We start from the raw sequence: 19,913 nt of genomic DNA, 5'->3' as shown, positions 1-19,913 counted from the left end.
GGCGAGCAATAAAAAAAAAAATGGGTGTTAAAGGCAAGAGTGGGAAGTTGGAAAACCTTTTAAAAAAAAAACTAGTGTCATTGTTCTGAGGGGAGATGCTTAAAGCAAGCGGGGCGGGTGGTGGAGGATTTAAGGTCACCGCTGAGAGAAGGGGACATGAGGTTCTCGGCTCGCGCCGCCATCCATGGTTCAGCCCGCTCGCTGAGCGTCACTCGCTCCTCCCCGAGAGAGCGGCAGGGCGGCAGTGAGCTGGAGGTGCTTCTGCCTCTCTTTCCCTGTTCATCCACACCTACTTCACATGGTATATGTGTGTGTGTGTGTGTCCAGGCAGCGTTATTTCAGCGCCCCTGCTCGCACTTTCTCTTGACAGAAAAGGGAAGCTTCAAACAAACAGTGTGTATGAGAGAGAGAGAGAGAGAGAGGGGAGGGGGGAAATAGAAACAACAAGAGACTGGCGGAGATTGGGTTTTCCTGAAGTCACTCGGTGTCTGCTGGTGTTTTTTTTTTTCTTCCCCAATTTATTTGGGGAGGTGTGTGTCTGAGGGCTTTGCCATCCTGGATGCAGCTGCTGGATTCTGCAGCGCGAATCTTCATGAGCAATCCGCACCAATTAGAGATTCCAAGGCATTCCAGGGTCACCAGTCTGCCACTATGGTTAAATGTCTTGTTTAATGGTTGAGGTACGTATTGTGGAAGCTTCAAGGTGAGGAAGAGGCAAGTAAATATGTAATTGCGGTTGTGTTTTTTTTGTGTTGTGGGGGGTGGTGGTGGTGGTGGGGGTGGGAGGGGGGAGTTGTGTTTGCCGGGGGTAAGTGGTGGGCGGGGGGTAATTGTGTTTGCCAGGGGTAAGTGGTGGGGGTCGGGGGGGGTAGTTGTGTTTGCCGGGGGTAAGTGGTGGGGGTGGGGGGGTGTTGTGTTTGCCGGGGGTAAGTGGTGAAGTGGTGGTGGGGGGGGGGGGGGGGTGGAGTTGTGTTTGCCGGGGGTAAGTGGTGGGGGTGGGGGAGTTGTGTTTGCCGGGAGTAAGTGGTGGGGGTGGGGGGGGGGAGTTGTGTTTGCCGGGGGTAAGTGGTGGGGGTGGGGGTGGGGGGAGTTGTGTTTGCCGGGGGTAAGTGGTGGGGGGGGGTGGTAGTTGTGTTTGCCGGGGGTAAGTGGTGAGGGTGAGGGGGGGTAGTTGTGTTTGCCGGGGGTAAGTGGTGGGGGTGGGGTGGGGGGGGATTAGTTGTGTTTGCTGGGGGTAAGTGGTGGGTGTGGGGGTGGGGGGGGGGTAGTTGTGTTTGCCGGGGGTAAGTGGTGGGGGTGGGGTGGGGGGGGATTAGTTGTGTTTGCTGGGGGTAAGTGGTGGGGGTGAGTTGTGTTTGCCGGGGGTAAGTGGTGGTGGGGGTGGGGGGGGGGGTAGTTGTGTTTGCCGCGGGTAAGTGGTGGGGGTGGGGGGTAGTTGTGTTTGCCGGGGGTAAGTGGTGGGGGTGGGGGGGTAGTTGTGTTTGCCGGGGGTAAGTGGTGGGGGTGCAGTGGTGTTGCTACCGGTTCTTTCGAAATGACGTGTGAATAGGTTGTTGTTGAAATGTGTGGATCTGCCAGGTTTCCAGGGAATGCATCTGCCCGCTAACAGGATCAACAGATGACTGTAAATGCACGAACACTGTATGCGAGTGACCTGACCCAGTGGTGGCGGAGCTTTGCCTTGGCGCCAGCAGTTTTAAAGTCACAACATACTGGCAATTGCACCCCCCACCCCCCGGCTTCCCCAAGCTTCTGACTCCTGCTATCGCTGAGCCGGGCAAAGCAAAATCAGCAGAGAGCAGCTTGAGCCCACCCGTCGCCGAGAACCGTCTCTTTTCTGTGGTTTTCTGCTCCGCACGACTGTGCGAAATTTTTAGCGTGTTTAGGTTGTTCTGCTAGTGCGCTAGGTACTGAAATGAATGTTTACTCAGGGAGCTGTGTGGTTTCATGTCGGTTTACTCTCTCAAGGCAAAAAAAAAAGATACACCAGGATACGTAATTGTGATCCATGCAAAAATTGATGTGTTTGTATTTCTTTGCTAACTTGCGGAATGCATTTTGTGAATGTGTTGCACCGACCGGAGTTTATTTTACAGAAGTGTGTATTACGAGAGCCTTTTCAGCAGTGGCACAAATAGCACTGTGCCTATGCGACAGGACACTTTTATGGACGTCAACGGCTTAGAAATAATTCCAGAAATTAAAAAAAACTTTCAACTTTTCTCTGTCGGGAGGTGGCCAATATCAGTGGGTCCTCGTGGATGATGCAGAGTGTGTTTATACTGTAGCTATTGATATGAGACCACAGTATGGGTTCCCGCTCGGCAGTACGTTGTTTATACTACCTGACTCCAATTCTAATTCTCCCCGACAGAGACCTCCGCACAAGCGGGTATTGTTCGTACATGCAGAGTGCCCCGCACTTTCCAGACATTTGATAAGCTCTTACTCAGTAAATTTATAATTTGGCAGCGTGTACTTTTAAACCCAGTTTTGTACTGCAGCATTGGGGGTTTCCTACCCAGGTGATATGACACTGACTGTTCTGTGTTCTCACACCAGTTCTGTACAGAGTTAGATTGGAACCTAACCCTGGGGTTATAGTGCCACTTTTGAACTGCTCCAGTGGCTCACACATCTTTCTAGGTTGTTTGGTTTAGTAGCATTTTGTGTGTGTATAATGTTATTGCTATTAGTCATAATTTACCTTTTTTATGTCTGAGCATCTATGTCAACATTTGGTACAGCTGGTGCATTGTAGGTGAAAGGGAATCAAAATTAAATACTTAAAAGATGTGTCACATATTCGGTACAGAGTGGCATTGTATCACAGAGTAATGGGATACAGATTTGCTGCCTTCTCCCTGTTGCCATTGTCAGCCACACTATGGTGGAAAGGTGCCAAACGTAGGCCAAACACAACTCCAAGGAGAACCAGGGACAAGAGATGCGATAGTTGTCCGTGGACTAATGTTCTGCATCTCCAGGGCCAACTTAGAGTGCAATTGATAGAAACCTGCTGAGCATACAGAGTCTGGCTAGTCTCAATGTCTGGTGAATGGCTTGGGGTTTAGGGGGAAAAAGAAGAATGTCAAAACCTCAAAAATCTGCTTGTATCATGTGCTTTGTGTTGGAATGAACTTAAGTCCCAGTTCATTAATTTCAATTCAATATTGCACCATCTAATGAAGCAATCTATTGATCTTTTGCTTGTGCGAAAGTCTTTTTTAACTTGTGCCTGCAGCACTTGTGAGTTGTGTATCTTTTAAGTACTGTTTCAAAAATCAATATTTTTACAGCTATCTTTTTGCATATTTTCTAATCTAGACCATGGCAACACTTCAAAATTGCAACCTTAATCAGGCTGCAGTTTATTTAAAGAATCTTTATTTTCTCCTTCCTATAGTTGCTCCAAGCATATTAGTTGCCTAAAAGGGAGGTGTGAGGTGGCTGTGCTTCACACTTATTCAATAAGAGAATTCATCATTAAACAGCTAAATAAATGTTTACTTATCACTGTTAATAGCATTAAGAAACACCTGCAAAAATTAAATATTTTTACTGCTGACAAACTCTGGAGGTGAAGATCACTGTGAAGTTGCTGTCAGAATTGCATTTTCTTGCATCACTTAAGAGCCACTATCCCGTCATAATTCATTGAGCCAGAAGCAGATAGAAAATTCTGAACTCTGCTGTGGAAACCAGTCATGTTAATAGTAAACCAATAATTCTCAAACTGCTTGTTATTGATTATGGAGAACTGCTAAGGGAATGGTAATATAGTGGTTATGTTACTGAACTAGTAATCCAAAGTCTTAGGCTAATAATAAACATTGTGAATTCAATTTCCGCCGTGGCAGTTTGCAAATTCGAATGCAATTTAAAAATAAAGGAACTAATAAAGCAGGCATCAGTAAAAGTAACCATGTAACTATTGGCATGTTGTAAATGTTCAACTGTTTCACTAATGTCCTTTCAGGAAAGAAACCTACAATCTTTACCCAGTCTGTGTGGTTGACTCTTAGTTGGCTTCAGAAGTGTCCCAGCATTGGTTAAGGATGATCAATAAATGCTGGTTTGGTTAGTGACATCCCAAAGAAAGAATAAAACATAATATATTTTGGTATTCAATGTCAGCTCATCCAGGTTAATTATATCATAAATAGAGATAGAGTAAAATTCCCTAAACCATGCTTCAGTGGTATGCTACAATTCCAAATTCAGATCACCTCCTATTGCACCAGTGTGATTTATTTTATAATTTCCCACACTGGCCATCTCTGTGACCTCTGAGTGAAAGTACCAATTTGTGTTGAATTATGTGCAATTCTGTTCTATGCATCTGAACCCAGTGGGAGTTGGATCGAGGCTGAACAAACTCATTTCACATTGGTCCTTTAACAGTCATGACAGAGAGGAAGCCTTTTTCTCAATAATCTGGGTAGAATTTGAATCCATCCCTTTGAATCAAGGATACATTCTGCCACCAGTTCCTTTATGGAATTCAGTGTTGATATGATTTGCTTTTAAAATTTGCAAAGCAAAACCAAAAGCTGTGAGAGAGTTCTTTCCTATAATAGCTACATGTCAATTTCCAGTTTGAAAATATTTTAAGTTTTCCTGAATGTGTGAATAATCAGTATTTTAAATTTTACAGATTTTTACATGTAACTGTTGTGACCAGTAAGTTTAATAACCGCGATTATGGAATAGAGTAAATAATCCTGCACAACATTAATTTTGCTATTTTGGTTACATTTTTAAAAAATCAAATCCTTCTTCTGCCACAAATGGAGTCCTGAAATGTATTCAGATATGTTTTCAGATTACAGGTTAAAAAGACTAGAAAGCTTGTTTATATATAAAAGGAAGCTACAGCTAATTCCTTTCCCTCCCCCTTCACATGCGTACTTCCTGATATCATGACGTACTGTTTTGGCAACTGCTTCGCAGTCCAAAAATGTGTTGGGACACACACAAAACACATTAGTTTGACACAGTGGTGTTTTTCTTTGTACCTGTGTGTAGTCAAGCAAGATTTTGTTGGTCAGAAATTTCCGCCTTGTCCTTTTCTTAACTAATTGTATACCAAGTTGATCTCTACTAACTAATCAATTAAATATTTCAGCCTGACACAGAAATCTCCTAATCGTCAGATTATTTTCCACGGTAATTGGTCTTTCTCCGACTTAACTGATTGTCAGTAAAGTTGGTCTAGACCAATAATAAACAAAACCTAGGCCAGGGGCATTCAGAGTGAGAAACCTTACGGAATTGCACAATACAAGGGCCACAGCAGGTGGTTGTTGGCACAGTAACAAGAGTGTGCACATCCACATGATTCTTTTTCTCGAACGGGACAATGTAAAGGCATGGTTGATTTAATGTTAGTGTGCACAAAAGCATTTAGGATTTGACTCAGGTCTACATGGCTATTTTTTGGGAAATAAATTCAGATTTTGTTGTAACTCATGAAGTTAGATCAAAAGAAACTTGTAATTGTACATAACAACGTGGCAGTGTTGTGCAAGCATAAAATTGGAGCTTATACTATCTGCACTGAAAAAGAAAGACATTTAATAGTTTCTGCCATGATCAACAAACCAACATTAAGAGACAGAACCATGAGAAAATAGTTTTAAAATACCATTTTTCTTATATAAAGCTAATATGCTAATGAATTATTATACAAATAATCTTAGTTTTGCTAAGGGAGTTGCTGCCTTATGTAGTTACTGCTTTTTTGTTAAAATTTATTTCATAAGATTATAATTATCACTATGTAAATTTTAATAAAATAGCAATACTGTATGAATGTGTCTGCTGTCCCACTCACAATCTCTTAAACCTTTGAGCTGCTCCTTGCTATCACTCTACCTTATTTCCTGTTTAATGTCTACATTATTGAAAGGTAAGCAGAGCCACTGACTGCCAATGTAATCTTAGACTATTCATGGGGTGATGAATTCTTTGAAAACCACATATCAAACAATAAAAATCAGCATAAGTGAAAAGACCCTAAAAAGTGACAGATCTCAAAGGATGATGCAAAGTTATTGTGACCAAAGGAAAGGAAATCTACAGGTGCCCCATTGGCAGCCCAAGTGTGCGATCACACAAAATAATACATCAGGTCGTAGTGTGAGAGACTGCTTGTTTTTAAAATAACAGTTAAAGAAAAAAATGCTGGAATGGTGCATTTTAATGTTGCACATGATCAGATATCCTATTCACACATTCTGATCTAACCACAAAGCATGCTGTATTATATATGGGGGTGATGGTGGCATAGTAGTAATATCACTATATTAGTAATCTCAGGATAATACCTGGGGACATGGGTTCAAATGGCAACTGGTACAATTTAAATTCAATTAATAAATCTAGAATATGCAGTTAGTCTCAGTGATTGTGGCAACTATTATTAATTGTTATTAAAAACTCATCTGGGTTACTAATATCCTTCAGGGAAGGGAATCTACCATCCTTACCTGGTCTGGCCTACATGTGACTCCAGACCCACAGCAATGTGGTTGAATCCTAACTGTCCTCTGAAATGGGAAATTAGGGATGGGCAACAAATGCTGGCCTTGCCAGTGATGTCCATATCCTATGAAAGAATAAAAACATAGCTTTCCTTAATATTTAACTGCTTTCCATTGTCCAACACAAAAACAGTTGTTTTTCTTTCACTTGGACAGGGACACATTTCCTCACAATGTACATGTAAACATGGATATTGGTTCACACATTTTTGAATATATTGGAGTAACTCCTACATAAGTATTCCAGACACTTTTTTTTATTCTTTAATATCAAACATGCAAACCGCTGCTGTTAATTGTTCCTGCAGATTTACAAGGGAAATTTGTAGAGTTGTTTACTACTTAATCTGCACAGATTTCTGAAAATCTGCTTGTCTCAGATTTTCTTGATAATTGGGGAAACATTTTTTTCAGCAATAAGTGGGATTCATTTTAGTATTGGTTTTATGCATCTGAGATACTGGTTTAATATTTTCATAAATGTGAAAAAATCACATCTTTAGTGGTAAAACTGGTAATTCAAAATGCAGAATAATATATACCACTGAAATAGTTCAGAAAAATATGAAGCATTTGTCTTTTATTTTACACTAATGGTCATTAACAAATAGAAATCATGATTATTGTTTAGGCTTTAAATATCATATTCAACTAAAAAATCCAAAGGAAAGGTATTGGCCTTTTGAATAAAGCAGATTTTTTTTCATGTAAAAAGGAGGACTGGTTAGCATAATGATCTTGAATGTTATTCTTTGACCCAGGAACCTGATTTTGAATACAGTGCAACTGATTGGGATTGTGTTTCCTTTCTCTGTTAGCTATTCAGACCTAAATTGGACTAGTGTAATCTGAATCCTAATTGTAGGTCAATTGCATAAAATTGACTTTAATTTAACATTAATTGAAATAAAATTAACAATTTTGCTCTGGAGCTCCAAGCTATGTGTGAGTTGGGAAAAAGGTTACATTGTTATTGTAGGGGTGTTCTGAGTTCAGGGTTAAGGTATGTTTGTTGAGGCAGAGTAGGCAGAGCTTTACCAGACATTTGACATATACTGTATCTGAACAGAGAGTGCTTGTTGCGGCTGGTTCTAAGTGACAAAAGTGCCAATAAGTTTCACTAAAATATTCACTAAACTATAAGTAAAAATCTAATCTTCACAATTCATATTTTACTTTTAAAGTGGCCCACAATTTCCTGAAACAGCTTGATCTGCCACTTTTAAGTTTTTGTTTGGTAGTACAGAACTTTCAGCAATACTATTGCTGAAAAAAAGAGACGTGCAATGCCACTTGCCAACCAATCAGCACTCTCTTCACATACAGTATAAATTGTTGTTTTACCCCTTATGTTGATATTCTTGTGAGTGTCCTGATGAGTGCAAGATGAAAAACTTACTCTCATTTTTTCAGCAGTACTTTAAATTGTGTTGTTTTGGAGCATGATCCTCCTGAAGTAGCCTCACTGCAAAATTTCTTGGAATTATAATTTGAAAACATTACAGTGAGCATAATAGTGATTCAGTGGCCTCAGAAAAGGCGCAGCCAATGGCTTAGCCAATCTACATCAATTAAGGAGAATAATATTGGAGCATCTGAATTTCAAACCCTTACATAAAACTGAACTTAATCACTTGCGGAAAATTGTACGAGTTATGGACATACTCAGCAGCTGTATTAAGTTTTCAGAATTTGCAAATTTTTTTTACCATTTATTTAGAAGACATTAGTATTCAAAAATGCCTGAAACATGTCAGATTAAAGGAATTGGGGACAATGGGGGAATGGAACAGAACTAATTTTGACTGGTTATTAGGTGCAAAATGGGGAGAGGTCCATTAAAGTGGAGCACTATTGTGAGCCTCCGCTGGCCCTGGCTTGCAACACTTCCTTTTTCCTCCCAGGACCTACAGGAGCTGTTGTCAGCAGCACCGCCAGCCCAAAGCTGTTAGTTGCCTCAGACAGGCACTGCAGCTCACCAGGTTTATTCCGATGAAACTCAGTGTACAATTTCAAACAAGCCCTGGGAGGCCAGAATTGGAGGAACGTGGAGATCTCTGTGAGTTGTAGGGTTGAAGGAGACTATAGACATAGGAAGGAGTAAAGCCATGGAGGGATTTGAAAACAAGGATGAGAATTTTAAAATTGAGTGGTTGCTGGACTGGGCGCCAAAGTAGGTCAATGAGCACTGGGGTAACATACAAGCGGGTCTTGATGTGAATTAAGATACGGGTAGCAGAGTTATGCTGAGCACAAGTTTACCTCTTTTGTACTGCTCCAGTGTTATTATTTTGATTCCAACAGCAACCATATTTGTGACCTCTGAGTGGAACAATCAAACCTGCTAGAAATTATGTTAATTGTACTCAAACTAATTTTTCTTGGGGCCTTTGCAGCTATTTAAGACAGATGGCTTTTATCTAATTAAAGTGCTCAGGACTAAAACCTAGGTTATAAAGATGAAAGTACATCTTTTTTTTAAATAGACAATTATTGCCATTTTGGCAGAAAATTACTGAAAGATGTGCATCATGATGTCTTCAGTCTCATTGTCCTTGCATTGATTTGCTATGAACAAAACAAAATGACTTTCCTCATCAGATGTTCCTTCAGACATGAATGCATATTCTTTAACATTGTTTTATTATACTAAATTGCTCTATTATAAATAATTAGTACCATAATAAGGGAACTGTACTGTTACTTATGTAATAATTTACTTATTATAGCAGTGCTTTTCTTTTCCGCTTTTCTATCTTTCCGAAGGTGCTGGGTTATAGTTCTGCAGGCAATCACTGCTCTGCTAACTTACTCAAAAAGTACATTTTCATTCAAGAACTTGGGTAATAGATGTCATGGTAGCAGACTGCTCAATTGTGGAATCCATCATAACCAAGCCTGACCCTGTACTGTCCATGTTTGCCAGTGAGAGGATTTTCTAGCAGAACCCACTGGTACCCCACTATGGCCCCAAGCTAAAAGATATCCTAATTCACTACAGCCTGGAAATCTGCGAACTGTTCTGTGGAAGTAAAAATAAAGAAACTTGATGGTGCAGAAGATGCAAGGTATGTTTAACCAAAGTGAATGTCTGAGGGGGCTGCTGGCATTTTTGCAAGGGATCAGGGTTTGTGGCGATCACCAAAAGTTATGGCTTTGGTTTTACTGATGTTCAGTTGAAAGAAGTTGTATTTCATTCAAGATGGACATGGTAAATAATAATGGGTATAGTGGTGCAATGGTTATGGTGCTGGATGCTGAGGTCATGGGTTTAAGTCCAATCATGGCATTTGTCAAATTGAATTAGATGTAACCAGGAATGGATGTATCTTGGATGTAAAATGTTGCCATTATATGTCAGCAAAAATGATTCTGCTACTGTAGATCAACGTCACTTTTTGACCTACTTTCCAGTTTTGGGTTCTGTACTCTGAGGGATATGTATGACACTACTTACTTGACCTCATCAAAACCCATGCTACCTCTGATCAAACTCATACCAAGTCTCATTCACCCATGGCCAGATAATCAATTTTTAGTAATGATGATTGAGGGATTAATATTGGCCCAAGACACCCTGCTCTCACTGACTTACATTGGTTCCTGTTAAGCAATAACTTGATTTTAAATTCTGATCCCTGTTTACAAATACCTCCTTGGCTTCACCCCTCCCTATCGCTATAACCTCCTTGAGCTCCTCAACCCTCTGAGGATTGCATTTCTCTAAATCTGGCCTCCTGAGCATTTTCTTTATAGTTTCATGGAATGTGGCAAGGCCAGCATTTGTTGCTCATCTCCAATTGCCCTTGAGCCACCTGCTGCTACCTTGAAATGCTGCAGTCTATCTGGCATAGGTAGACACCACAATGCTTAGAAAGGAGTTCAGGATTTTGACCCAGCGACAGTGAAGGAACCTGTAGGTGGTGGTGCGCCTGCTGCTTTTGTACTTCTCACTTATAGAGATTGTGGGTTTGGAAGTTGCTGTCAAAGGAGGCTTCACGAGTTTGTTTCTTGCAGCTTGTAGATGGTACACACTGCCTCTACTGTGTGTCGGTGGTGGAGGGGAGTGAATGTTTAAGGTGGTGGAAGGGATGCTGATCAAGTGGACTGCTTTATCCTGGATGGTGTCGAGCCTCTTGAGCGTTGTTGGAACTGCACTGATCCAGGCAAATGGAGAATATTTCATCACCCTCCTGACTTGTGTGTTGTAGGTAGTGGACAGGCTTTGGGGAATCAGGAGGTGAGTTCCTCACTGCAAAATTTCCAGCCTCTGATCTGCCCTTGTAGCCACTGCATTTGTATAGTGGCCCAGTTAAGTTTTTGGCCAATGGTAATCCCAGGCTGTTGATTCAGTGATGATAATATCAAAGAGAGATAGTTAGATTCTCTCTTTTTGGAGATGGTCACTGCCTGGCACTTGTGTGGTATGAATGTTACTTGCAACTTATCAGCCCAAGCTTGAATGTTGCCCAGTCTTGTTGTACATGGACATGGATTGTTTCAATAACTGAGGAGTCATGAACACTGTGTAAGCATCAGCAAAAATTCACACTTGTGACATTATGCTGGAGGGATCTCCAATTTTAATTGTCCCATCGTTGATGGCCTTGCATTCAGCTGACTGGTCCCTGAGCTCTGGAACTCCTTCCCTAAATCTCTCTCCCTCTGTACATCATTCTCTTCCTTTTAGTTGCGCCTTAAAGTCTACCTCTTTGGCAAAACTTTTGGTCATCTGTCCTAATATCTCTCTATGTGTTTCGGTGTCATACTATGCTTTATAATGCTCCTGCAAAATGCCTTGGGACATTTTATGCTGTTAAAGGTGCTATACAAGTACAGTTGATGTTGTTGTAGTCAATATTGAAAAAAAATGAATCTTACAACTTGAAACAAATGTAAATATTGTTGCTACCCAGGTATGTTGAGGAAATTCAGTCAAAGCATTAAAAATGTCCTCAAAGCAGCATGCATCATACATATGCTATTTGGTTTTCAGGAAATTCTGTGTTCAAATTCTCATTACTGAAGCACATTTTTAGAGGGAGTTCATGCTATTTTTACAATTGAATTTATGGAATTATCACAACTAGAAATTCTGCACAACTTTCCCCCTCCTGCAAAGTAGGACTTTTTAGCAGTAGTTTCATATACATAGTTTGTAAATGGATACCATTATGGTGATGTGTATATGGAATTATGAGAGGTTTATGTTAGCAGTGGAAGTATTTCCTTCTGACTGTGAACACTCTTTAAATACTTTAATTGCTTTTTATTGAAACCTCAGAAAAAGAGACTGAAGCATAAATTGCAATATCAGGTGAATAGGCCATTTCACCTGCTTTGATGCTTTCTAATATTGGAGTGCAACAATTTTAAATGTTTTACAAAGCCTTCCTGACAGCTTTGGAAGAGCATCATTTAACTTCCAATTTCATGTAAAATACTACACATTTTAATGGGTTCTGTGTTAAATTTTGTGAAATTTCCCAGATGTTCAAGTTCGATAACACAGCTCCCCCATATCTGAAGTACATGGCTGTTTTAAAGATCAGGCCTCTGATTTGGCTTCTTAAAATTCATGTTGAATTTTTTTTGTTGCTTAGAAAGTTTGGCTTCTGTGTTCTGTGGAACATATCCTTGACATGCCTAGATTGGTGAGTGGGATGGTGGTGGGGAATTGGGATGGGGACGCACATTCTGCAGTTGGGGTTGGTCCTGCGTTTTAACCCTGCCAAGAGTTCCAAGCCCTGTGCCATCCAGCGAGGAGATATCATGCAGCTGGTGGCCCAGTTACAACTGTTGGCAGTGGAGAATGAAATAGATAAAGGAGATTTGCAGCTTGAAAGACTGGTGCACGCGTTGCTAGTTGACATTTACTTTACTTGCTAAGTTACCTCTGACATAAATAGTTCAGTCCTACTGTGCAGAAAGCAGTGGGTGAATGTCATGCCCTATATTTTACAGTCTGTTTCAACTACCATGGATGCCCAGTTTTCAATATGTAATTCTCAACTCAACTCTCAGGACCACATACCAATTATGTGCCACACGTTCAATTCTCTCTGGACTGTATAAATGCAACAAATGTTTGGTGATGGTGTATAGTGTGTGTCTTATCATAAGTAGTCAACTGCTTCTTTTAAATTATGTCCTTCCCTGAGTAATAAGCGTGGTGGCCGACTTCTGACTGTCAGCTGAAGCCTCATGGGATGCATGTGGTATGTAACTCCCAGTAGTTGGTCATAAGGTGACTCTGCAACTGTCAGCTGCATATTAGTGTATACTGGCTGCCTGCTTTGCTCCTCCGATTTGTCATGGATGTTGTCACCGCCATAAAGTGTGAAGCCTACAAACAATGATATCTAGGGGGATATCTCACAGCAAATTGAATCTTTCCCTCAGAAATTCCTGTAAATTGGAGCCCATGGACTCAGCAGCTTCAGTGGGAACATTTCAGACAGAAACTCCATCTGCAACCTGAACCTTTAGAGAAAGAGAAAAGAAATCTATGACTATGGGGGAGGTGATGGCGTAGTGGTATTGTTGCTGGACCAGAAACCCAGGGTAACACTCTGGTGGTCCTGAGTTCAAATCCCACCACAACAGATGGTGGAATTTGAATTTAATAAAAATCTGGAATTTAAAGTCTAATGATTGTTGTAAAAACCCATCTGGTTCACTAATGTCCTTTAGGTAAAGAAACCTGCTGTCCTTATCTGGCCTGGCCTATATGTGACTCCAGACCCACAGCAATGTGATTGACTCTTAAATGCTCTCTGAGGGAGGGCAATTAGGGATGGACAGTGATGCCCACATCCCATGAATGAATGAATTAAAAAAACTATAGTTGCAATATGACAAAACCTTTGATATGGTTATCATGGTGAGATTACAAATGGGGCAATTTTAACTTAACCTGTGTTGAATACTGTTGTTAAACCCTGTCCAATTTTACTCTCAGTGGAAGTCAGCAGTGTGTGATATTTGTTTGGGGGAGGAGGGTGTAAAACCAGCATCCAAATCTTGTGTCTTGTGTTTTTCCCCATCGATGAGTTAGGTTAAAAATACTTACATTCTGCGCACTATGTCAAACATTTTACCGAATTGAGAACTTTGCTGTGATGCAATTTTTATACCAGAAACGTACCTATGATTTTGTATGGCCTCCTGTAGCAGACACTTTAAGAACCACAGGTAGGTCCCTTACAAGGATGTACCACTACAAAATATGCGCACTATGTATCAAAAATTGCAAAAGGTGTTCAACAACTGGCATTGAACCCATGAATTGCATAGGTAATTAGGCTCCTGTCTGTTTTGGGTGGGATTACTGGCCAGATTTTTCAGGGCTCCCTGGTGACATAGAGCATCACTTAGGGAGTGGCACCCACATGTCTGATTAGTAGCAAGCCAAATTTTATGGGATACAATTTTTCCAGCCTGAATAAGATTGAACTTCAGGTAAACATCATTTATATGAAATAATGCCCCTTAATAAATTTCACAACTTGCAGTCCGCTTGATTGGCACCACATCCACAAACATTCACTCCTTCCACCACCGACGCACAGTAGCAGCAGTGTGTACCATCTACAAGATGCACTGCAGGAATTCACCTTCAACAGCAGCTTCCATACCCACAGCCTCTACCGTCTAGAAGGACAAGGGCAGCAGATACATGGGAAAACCACCACCTGGCAGTTCCCCTCCAAGTCACTCACCATCCTGACTTGGAAATATATTGCCATTCCTTTACTGTTGTTGGGTCAAAATCCTGGAACTCCCTTCCTAACAGCACTACATCACATGGACTGCAGCGGTTTAAGAAGGCAGCTCACCACCACCTTCTCAAGGGCAACTAGGGATGGGCAATAAATGCTGGCACAGCCAGCGAAGTCCACATCCCGTGAATGAATAAAGAAAAAAATGGCCCCAGCATCCATCTAGCCCAGATAAAATTGTTCCATAAATCTTCCTCTTCATTCATTCTCCGGAAGTGGATGTCATTGGCAACGCTGACATTTATTACCCAACCCTAATTGCCCTAAGAAGATAGTAGATCTTCTTCAAACAGTGAAGTCCTCTGCAGTGGTTACAACAGAATGCACTTCAGAGGGTATTTAAGAGTCAACCACATTGCTGTGTGACTGCAGTCACAAAAAGGCCAGATCAGGTAAACATTGCAGGTTTCCTTCTGACTTTGTAGGTTCCTCTGTTAGAAGCTGTTTTCAAATTTTGTCATGGTAGAATTTGGATTGATGGGTCTGGATTTTAGCCTAGAGGCTAATTGTGCAGGGAGGCTGTTGTGAGGTCAGGAAACCAGAAGAATGGATTTCCCGAATGTCCTGTATGATTTACTACTGCTAGCACTACTATCTACTGCTTTAATTTTTTTTCTGTGGATTTTCTGCCCACAGGCCTGAGGCCTTTAAGGCAGAAAGCCTGCTCCAGAAGGCTGAAGCTTAGAGCTGGTAGATGAATTGAGGGAATGAAAGAAATCATGGGGTGATTCTGTGCTTGGAGGGGAGGTTCCCCATTGAGGTGGGGAGATATAACCGTTCGCCAGAGAAAGGGTGCGATCTGATGGTAGTCAGTGGGTGGGGAAGCAGTGATAGGAGATAGTGTGGAGGGGTATGGGGTGAGAGGGGCAATGCTTGCTGACTAGCTCATTGGGTCTTGTTATGATCCTGGTAGAGACCAGTAATTTTTAAAAAGTAATTTGAATTCCCAGTTATCAACTGAAAGAATTACTCCATAAGGTTCCACGTTTTAAACAAAGCTTTTACTGCACAAGAGCTAAAGCACAGAACAGTGCCAAGGCCAGTGGAGGAAGCGTCAGCAGTCACTACAGTGGGCATTGTAGGATCGTGATGTGCCAGCACATCTGAAGAGACCAGAGACTAGCCTGTATTTAATACATTGAAAGACATTACGTCGTTCAATGCCCCTGAACCATTGCTGACCTTACCATAGAAGATCACGTAGAGGTTCCTAGATGGTGGCTAAATTTGGGATTAACGTGCCCACCTGGTTTACCATCCCTAGGAACTGCTGAACATCTGTAATACCCTTTGATTGGGGAGAGTTGGTGATGGCCTTTGTTTTGTGATAGTCCACCATGATAACCTGTTTTTGGATGATATGGCCCAGAAATTTGATGGTGGTCTAGGTGAATTCACAGTCATTTAATGTGAATCCTGCTTACCCGAGGACCTTAAGAACTTCTCAGACCCTGTCGTCATGCTCTTCTCTTGTGGAGCCATGAATAAGGACATCACCCATGTGGCAGGTGACTCCCTGATTGCATTCTAGGATCGTTGACGTTGTGCACTTGAATACCTCCGGGTGTGATGAGATACAGAAAAGAAAGAAGGCAGTTAAAACAAAAATGGCCAAATGGCAAGATGAAGGTGGTTAGCAGCCTGGTCGAGAGATATTTGCTAAAACCCAGTTTTAGCATCGAATTTGGTGAAGGGGAAGCTGTTGGCAACTGTCACCAGGCTGTTGTCCACAGACGCCATTGGGTGGAGTTCCCTCTGGACTGCTTTTTTTAACTGCGTGAGGCCCATGCACAACCTGAGTTGACCGTTTGGTTTGGGAACTGTCTCCAGGCTGGAACACTACCGGGTTGGTTGTGTGACTGGTGAAATGACACCCCTGTGCAGCATGTGGTCAACTTCCTCTTTGACCTTTGGTAGTAGAGGATGTAGTACCCTCCCGGGGGTGAACAGGCATACCAGCATAGCATCTGGGAGCAGTGATATTCATTTTTTTAGCTTACCCAGTCCCTGGAAGAGTCATGGAAACTCCTGGAGGAATTCAGTCCTGTTGACTAGTGGAAGGACATCATCTGCTTTTTGTCGGATGCCCAGTTGTATCCATGCATTCCTGCTGAGTAAAGAGATACTGTGATTACACAGAATATAGAGGGACTCTGTGATCTGTTGGCCTTTTTGGCATAGAGTGACAGTGATTTGACCCTAGCCCTAGCCAGCGACACCCACATCCCATAAATGAATAAAAAAAAACATCCTTCTCAGCCAGGGGGTTGACACACTCCCATAGACTTTGACTCTGTTTTAAAAGCCTTGGACATGTTTTTTGCTTCAACTCGGGATACTGCTGCTGGACAACTATGCTGCAACCACAGGTCCCACAAACCAAGTGAATCTGTCGATTCGCTTCCTACTGCTTCATGCACCGTAGCTAATTCTTGCGAACAGGAGTCCATGACAGACGATTGATTTCTCGCTCGATCATTTCGTCGCACTATTAAAACTGGCCCAAGTACGTGAATTTGGCTTATTACAGTAGGTGGTAATCAAAAGGAGATTTCCTTGCCCATGTTTGACCTGATGCCATGAGACTTCATGGGATCCGGAGTCGAAGTTGAGGACTCCCTCCTCTGTGCCGCCACGTCTGCTGGTGGGACAGGACATACCGAGGGTTGATGATGGCTCTGCCTGCGACATTGTCTGTAAGGTATGATTTGGTGACTAAGACCATGTCAAGCTGTTACTTTCCCAGTTTTGGCACAAGATCCAGATGTTAGTAAGGTAGACTTTGCAGGGTTGAAAGGGTTGAGTTTGTCGTTGTCATTTCTGGTGCCTAGGTCGTGCTAGGTGGTCTGTCCAGTTTCATTCCTTTTAGGCTTTGTAGTGGTTTGATCCAACTGAGTGGCTTGCTAGGCAATTTCAGAAGGCATTTGAGAGTCAACCACATTACTGTGGGTCTGGAGTCTCATGTAGGCCAGACCAGGTAAGGACAGCAGATTTCCTTCCATAAAGGACATTAGTGGGATTTTTATGACAATTGTTTCATGATCACTGTTACTGAGTCCAGCTTTATAATTCCAGATTTATTTATTGAGTTTAAATTCCTCCAGCTGCCAAGGTTGGATTTGAACCCATGTCCCCAGGGCATTTGCCTGGGCCTCTGCAATACTGGTCCAGTGACATTATCACTATGCCATTGCCTCCCCTGAACTCCCCTTACTTTCTATTTTAAAATTGGTAATTCAAATATTTCAATGCTTAAGTCCCACCTTCTCTGTTATTCAAGTTGCTTAATTCAAATTACTGGATATTTTGAACATTTTAGTGCAGACTATCTCTTTATTGTCTGCAATTAAGACATTACTCTGTTGAAGGGTCATTCGGACTCGAAACGTTAACTGTGCTCCTCTCCGTAGATGCTGCCAGACCTGCTGAGTTTTTCCAGGTATTTTTGTTTTTGTTTTTTATTACTTTATCTTCCTTCTTTTCTCCAATGAAACTAGATACAACCTTCAGTTGCTAGCGTTAAAGCAAATTCAGTGTTTTATACATGCATTGACATGTTTTTACTAAGATTAGTGAAAGGAGGAAAATGTAGTCAAAGTGTCTTCAGTTGGGTCACCAGTTTAGAAAATGTGTGCATTTTTGTTGTTAACAAGCCTTTCATTTGTTCAATTGTAGTACTACATGTGACAATTTGCGTTTATAGTTGGGTAACTTACACTAAGGACTGAATTCTTCCCTCTTCAGGCGCGCACAATCGGGGGGCCTGGTAGCGGTTGGGAAACGGGTCCCTGACCTCGATCGGGCCCCGACTGCGATTTCACGCTGGCTGGCCAATTAATGGCCAGCCGGTGTGAAATGCACGCTGAAAAGCTCAGCGCTGCCGGGGTGGGGGGCGGGAAGAGGGCGGCGCCGACGTCACCATGAAATGAGGCACTAAAGAGCTGCAATAAAATGTCCATGCATCACAATCAAGCACCAGAAAGCATACCTCATAAAAATGCTGTCCCCAGACATTTCTTTTTATTTTATTTCCTAACGGGAGGTTTCATCCCGCCCTTGGATAAGGTTTCATGAAAAACGTAAAGGCCGCCTGGCCGATTCGCCCGTCCGGCAACTTAAGGTTGTACAGGCCACGAGAAATCATAGACAATTGCGCCATTAATGGGCTTAATTGCCTGCTTAATTGTCGGCGGGCGCGCTTCCGACATTTGCGTGCGCCCACTGAGCGAAGTATCGCCCGAGTGCGCGATGACATCAGGACACTCGCCCGACACCGTCTCGCATGATTTTACACCCAATCGGATTGGGCGCGTGTCCGCCCGCGGGATGTAAAATTCTGCGCTAAATTTTATTTTATAGCTCGCGGCACCTTCTTTCTCTCTGAAGATACTTTTCTATTTTTTTTCCTCTTTCCACTTCTTTGCCTTGTGTCAACTACAGCTATAAGAGTGACATTGCATCCTTCTGCAGCTGAAATCTATAACTATGAGTGAATTGACGATGCGCCCCATCAGTGTTTGATGCTGTGGCTCTGTACAATGTAAATGTGATGAGGCAGGCATAAAGCCAAAATGTTGAACTCCAGCTTTGTCACATTGACATTGTACAGAACAAGTTTTATGTATAATTGCTATGTTATTATCCTGGTCCCCCGTGTTATGAAACCGGCCCCATTTGTGGAGTGGGGTGGATTCTATAGGACCAATGGCCACCGAGAAGCAATTGTGCAACTGTTGAAAAGTTGTTCATTGTGGTTTTTCATATTCTGGCAATTAACCTTTCTCGTAATCTGTGGAAAAAGCAACTTTGGGAAGGTTGAGCCCTCTTCCTGCCTTAAGCCTGATAAAGTAATAGATGTTGGTAACCAGTGACAGCTGTTTGCAATGATTTAGTGGCACTATCTCATTAAATTTACAACTGTGATAATAGATTTGTTTGATTCAAAATCCTGGATTTTCTGTTTAATATTTCAATGCTGGTGTAAACGATTTAAAACAAATAAATATTAGTCAGTGTTATAATAATAAAAATGCTAGAAAACCTTGGCTGGGAACTGTGGCCCTGAAATTCCTTGAGTTCCTTATGCATGTCCACCAGAACTCTGGCAGCCATTTACATTGGGCTGAATTTTCCACACAGTTTGGGAAGTTAGGGGAAAATCCTGTCGAAACTCGCTCAGGCTCCTTCAATCCTTTGACAGCACCTTTCAAACCTGTTACCTTGTCCACCTAGAAGGACAAGAAGCAGAGACATGGGAACACCATGTTCCCCTCCAAGCCACAACCTATCCTGACTTGGTAGGACTTCCATCTAGACATTGCTGCAGACCTATTGGGCTTCCTATTTTCTTAATCTGCCTGCTGGCTATAATTGGGATGCAAACATGGAGGTGGTCAGAAGGTCATCTCATATAAAGTTGCTTCGTTGTGAGCACTGAGGTCATGCCCGGGCTCAGGACCCACATAGGTGTCCAACATTCGAGCCCCGAGGTCCGCAGTAAAATACAACCAGTAATTTCTCTAGGGATTCAGCCAGGTTTGCACCAGAGTTTTGGTAAGGGACCATAAAATTTCACAGATTGCATGAA

At 42.1% G+C, this 19,913-nt stretch overlaps 1 protein-coding gene across 6 annotated transcripts in view; it reads left to right on the top strand.

Moving 5' to 3' along the window:
- The first annotated feature begins 202 nt into the window (after positions 1-202).
- Positions 203-19,913, top strand: part of LOC144680873 (3',5'-cyclic-AMP phosphodiesterase 7B-like) — a 189,668-nt gene continuing 169,957 nt past the window's right edge. The window contains exon 1 of one of the 6 annotated variants that reach the window (XM_078542356.1): positions 203-680. Coding sequence is in view for 1 of the 6 variants with exons in the window: in XM_078542360.1 (XP_078398486.1) it covers positions 660-680 (21 nt within the window). In the remaining 5 variants the exon portion in view is untranslated. Of the gene's footprint in view, positions 715-19,913 lie in introns of all 6 variants that reach the window. The other 5 variants (XM_078542358.1, XM_078542357.1, XM_078542360.1 and 2 more) reach the window with 5 other exon arrangements.

Source organism: Cetorhinus maximus, chromosome 5, assembly GCF_964194155.1.
Source record: "Cetorhinus maximus chromosome 5, sCetMax3.hap1.1, whole genome shotgun sequence".
Classification (NCBI taxonomy): domain Eukaryota; kingdom Metazoa; phylum Chordata; class Chondrichthyes; order Lamniformes; family Cetorhinidae; genus Cetorhinus; species Cetorhinus maximus.
This window is presented reverse-complemented; position numbering and strand designations above follow the sequence as displayed.